Below are 5,000 nucleotides of genomic sequence, written 5' to 3' on the forward strand. Positions count from 1 at the left end.
CCTATTGCCAAGGAGATAGAGGAGCAGTGTCAGGAATTAGAGCGTATGGGTGTAATAGAAAGGAGTGAGAGTGCCTGGAATAGCCCTATTGTCCCTGTACGAAAGCCTGATGGAAGTTTACGTATGTGTATTGATTATAGGAAGGTGAATGAGGTGACTGTTAAAGAACGTTTTCCAATGAATGTGGTGTCTGATTGTGTTTATAAGATGCATGGAATGAAAGTTTTTACTAAATTAGATTTGGTGCGGGGCTATTATCAGATGCCTCTGGCAGAGGGGAGCAGGCCCATTACCGCATTTTCAAGTACGAATTGTCACTTTCAATTTAAAAGGTTGAGTTTTGGTCTTGCTAATGCGCCTGCTGCCTTCCAAAGAGCAATGAATGTAGTTTTGGCTGGGTTTGATAGACAGAAGGTGACTGTTTTTATAGATGATATTCTGATTGCGAGCGAGACTGTTGAGGAACATATGCGGTTGCTTGAGGCAGTGTTGATGCGGTTAATTGAAGTTGGTGTGAAAATTAAGCTTGAGAAGTGTACATGGTTGTCCAGGGAGGTGGAATTTCTTGGGCATGTAGTGGGTGAATCTGGTATAAGGAAGAGTGACAAGTTTGTGAATAAGGTGCGAGAATTTCCACGTCCCCGGACTGTGCGTGAGTTGCGAGGTTTTCTTGGTTTGGTTGAGTTTGGGCGCAAGTTTGTTAGAGATTGTTCAGGTATAGGGAAGCCTTTGAATGAATGGACGGGTAAAAGGAATAGTACAAAATTAAAATGGGATGATCGGATGATAGAAGCGTTTGAAAGGTTGAAGGAAGAGGCCGCGAAAGACGTCACTTTGGCATTTCCAGACTACAGTGAAAATGCGAATATGCTAGAGTTGTATACGGATGCGAGTGGGGTTAGTATGGGTGGTTGTTTGGTTCAAATGCAGAGAGTAAATGGAGAAGAGCAATTGAGAGTAATAGCGTATGTTAGTAAAGCGTTTAATAAAGCTGAGCGGAAGTATTCGACGATTGACAGGGAATTGGCTGCAATACGATTTTGTGTGAAAGCATTGAAAGTATTTTTGTATGGTGTAAAATTCATTGTGCGTACTGACCATCAGCCCCTAGTGTACATGATAAGGAAAGAGTGTGTGAATGCAAGGGTTGCTAGGACCATAGAGGATTTGAATGAATTTGATTTTAGGTTAGAATATGTACCGGGAAATAAGAATGTGATAGCGGATGCGATGTCGAGGATGCATGGGAGGATGGAAGATAAGAGAGATATCAGAATTCTGAAAGGTTGCCTGAAGGTTTAGTTGTGGAACAGAGTTGTGAGGGGAAGATATGGTATATAAGTGTATCCTAATGGGTTTAAGTAAGTTAATACAAGAGGGGTTAGATACGGAAATACCAGGTAGTGTAAGCGAGCTTAAAAGAAGGGTGATGAATGAAGTGTCAAAAGAAATGGTATATGAGGAGGAGAGGTAGCGTACTAGAAGGGGAAGTATTATCAAGGATATTAATGGTGGTAAGTATGTTGTATGGTGTAACTGTGTATTTGTATTTTGGATGGAATCGACCGATGGAATATAGGGCATATAAGGAGAATGATAGGGAATATATTTTGAGGATTCAATGTAAGGAGGAATGTTGCAAATTGTTGAGTGAGAAGGATAATGGTGCAAGTGACCTTAACCTAAGATATTGACGGTATAGAGGACAGTGAACATGATGATGAACATATTGGTGAAGTGAGTGACAGAATTGAAAGGAGAGTAAATGTATGTATGCATGGTGTAAAAGGAAGGATGATGACATATGTGAATATAAATGAGAATGAATATTGTAGTTTAATTGATACGGGTGCTCAAGTGTCATTAGTAAATGAGTCGGTTATCAGGGAAATTGAGAGGTACAATTGGGAAGTGAAAAGACAGTGTACGAGTGTGAGAATTCATGGAATAGGTCAGGGAAGTTTACTTGTTTGGGAAGAAGTGAGGTTGAAGGTGAAACTAGGGAGTATGGAAGTTGAACATAATTTTATTGTAATGGGAGAGAATGAAATGCCTAGTTGTTTTTTGATGGGAATAGATTTTTTGAGGTTGCACCATGTGTCAGTTGATGTTGGTAAAGGTTTGCTTTCAAAGAATGGCTGCAAGGTAATAGTAATTGAGGATATAGTGTCTTCATGGCGAATTTTGTTGGCATGATTGATATTGCAAAAAGTGAAGAGATTTGTTGAGCAAAGAAGAGGTGGAAGAAATGCAAGGTGAATGTTTTAGAGATAAATAGGTTACGTGAATGTATTTTAAAAGGTATTAGGGTGGAAGAATGGCCGTGTGATTTGGAAGCGTATAAGAAAGTTGTTAAAAGATATATTGTTTGTAAGAATATGGTGTATTTTTTGCATAGGGGAATGGATGAAGATATATATGTTCCTGTATTTCCAATGCATGCAGCTGTGGGTATGTGTATGGTAGTGCATGACAGGTATGGGCATATGAGGGAGAAGAATAAATGTGGGAATGCATGCGAGAAAGGTTGTTTACGCCTGGGTTGAGTCAAATTTGTAGGGATGTAGCGACTACTTGTGAGGATTGTCAGAAGGGAAAGTATCAGAGCATGCATGCAAGTCCGCCTATTTTGAGGTTACGTATGAAAGAGCCATTTGAGATGTTTGTGATTGATTGTGTTTCGTTGCCTGTGACTGCGAGGAGACATGTGGGAATGATTGTTATGGTCGATCATATGAGCAAGTTTGGCGTATGCCGTACCCATCAAGAAAAAAGAAGTGAGACTGTTGCGAGAATGGTAAGTCAAGTGATGTTGCCGATGAGTGTGTGTAAGCCTGCAAAAATGTTAAGTGACAATGGTCCGGAGTTTGTTGGATGGGAGTTTGAGCAGATGTTGAGAGAATGGGGCATTGAACATGTGTATTCGACTCCGTATATGCCAAGTGCGAATGGTTTGGCTGAAAGGACTGTAAGAACTTTGACAGAAATTTTGCGGAGATGAGTACATGTGATAATGATTGGGATTTATATGTTGGGCGTGCGTTGTGGGCGTATAATGCGACTGTGCACAAGAGTACTGGTATGTCTCCGTGTAAGTTTGTGTTGAATTTTGAAAAGATAGTAAGACCGAGATTGAGTGTGTCCGAGAATGATAGAGATGTTTGGAAGAAAGCAAATGAGAGATTTGAAAGCTACAAAGTGGGAGAGAAAGTGTTAAAAGAAGTAATTGCAAAGGGAAGAATGAATGTCAATAAGGTACGTGATAAGTTTGACGGTCCATATGAGGTGTTAGATGTTGGTTCTAGTGGGTTGAGTTATGTTTTAGGTAAAGTAAGTGTGGATGGTAGTGTGGAAAAGGGTAGGGCACACCACAATCAGTTGCGGAAATGGAAGGAGGTACCAGATATATTCAGGAGAATGGTATGACTAAATGGCTTAAAACGAACAAGTATGAACCGAGTATGTGTGAGGCATTAGGTTTAGAAGATAAGCAATTGGTGTTAGTAGAGTATGGACGGAAAAAGAAGTCTGGAGAATTTTACTGGGGATAAAAGGTCGGGAAAATTTTGTAGTTGTAGGGCGGAATCAGAATAAGCAGGACAAGGGTGTAAATGTACAGGTGAGTATGGAAGATAAATGTATTAATACAGATGAAACTTGGATGAGTATGAATGATACTTATAGTGTGTGTGGTTTTTCGTTAGATGAGGCAAGAGAACGTATGACGGACACGAGAATGAAAGATAGGAGAATGATAAGCAGTATGAATGATTCTTTTGTTAAAGTAGAAAATGGTTTGGATGTAATGGATGAATTGTTGACAGAAATTAGTGGGATTTTCGGGCCAGATGAAACTGAGGTAGATGAAATAGTGAATGATATCTTAGACGAGCAGAGCATAGACGGGAATAGTAATAGTACGTTGAATGAAAACGACATGGAAGAAGTGAATGAGAGAGTGCAGGTATATGAAGGCCCAGTTACCCGAAGCCGAGGCCCTGTTCCTGATTGCGACTGGGTAATGAGAAAATAGGTAAGTGTTGTGTGAGGATTTGGCAAAGTAAGGGGGGAGGAATGTGGAGGATTAATTTTATTTTAATTATTTTTGTTTGCCAAATCGAGAGAGAGAGGAGAGAGAGAGAGAGAGAGAGAGAGAGAGAGGAGAGGAGAGAGAGAGAGAGAGAGAGAGAGAGAGGTGTGTGAGTGTGTTTATTTAAGTTTTGTCATTAGAGAGAGAGAGAGAGAGAGAGAGAGAGTGTGTGAGTGTGTTTATTTAAGTTTTGTCAGAGAGAGAGAGAGAGAGAGAGAGAGAGAGAGAGAGAGAGAGAGAGAGAGAGAGAGAGAGAGAGAGTGTTTACAGTATTGGCTTTAGTTTTGTCACAGAGAGAGAGAGAGAGGAGAAGGAGAGAGACGAGAGAGAGAAGAGAGAGAGAGAGAGTTGTTTTAGTATTGTTAAATAGAGACATTTTATTTGCTTTAGCTTTGTCATTAGAGAGAGAGAGAGAGAGAGAGGAGGTGTGTGTGTGTGTGTGAGCGAGTGTTTATTTACTTAAGTTTGAAGAAAGAAAGAAAGCGTGTTTATTTGCTTTAGTTTCGTCAGAGAGAGAGAGAGAATTTCATTTGCTTCGTTTTGTTAGATCGCGCGTGCGCAAGAGAGTATGTGTGTATGTGCGTTTGTGTGTGCGTGTTTTGTGTGTCCGCGGTGCGCGCTGAGGAAAGGGTAATTAGCGAATGATTGTTTGAAGTTGGAAAGATTGTTGGTATAATTGAGGTTGTTTGTTTACTTTTTAGCTAGGATAGGGTGATGATGAATGTCTTGGGCGAAAGCATTGGATATCGAACGATAGAAGAAGTCGGCTGTGTATTTTTTTGCTCTTCGAAAGCCGGCTGTGAAGCTTTTTTTTATATTCTGAGTAAGTACTGTTTTTATTTATTTTTGTTAGGCGCGTTCATGAGTGATAGAAAGTTTATTGTTTATCTTTGATTATAGTACGATAGTT

General features: G+C 40.0%; 1 protein-coding gene across 1 annotated transcript in view; it reads left to right on the forward strand.

Moving 5' to 3' along the window:
* The window catches only part of LOC137615942 (octapeptide-repeat protein T2-like), a 92,615-nt gene that overhangs the window by 4,176 nt on the left and 83,439 nt on the right, over positions 1 to 5,000 (forward strand). Inside the window, exons 2-3 of the mRNA XM_068345626.1 lie at positions 804 to 828; positions 4,156 to 4,195. Coding sequence (XP_068201727.1) covers positions 804 to 828; positions 4,156 to 4,195 — 65 coding nt within the window. The remainder of the gene's footprint in view (positions 1 to 803; positions 829 to 4,155; positions 4,196 to 5,000) is intronic.

Source organism: Palaemon carinicauda, chromosome 22 (genome assembly GCF_036898095.1).
Source record: "Palaemon carinicauda isolate YSFRI2023 chromosome 22, ASM3689809v2, whole genome shotgun sequence".
NCBI lineage: Eukaryota > Metazoa > Arthropoda > Malacostraca > Decapoda > Palaemonidae > Palaemon > Palaemon carinicauda.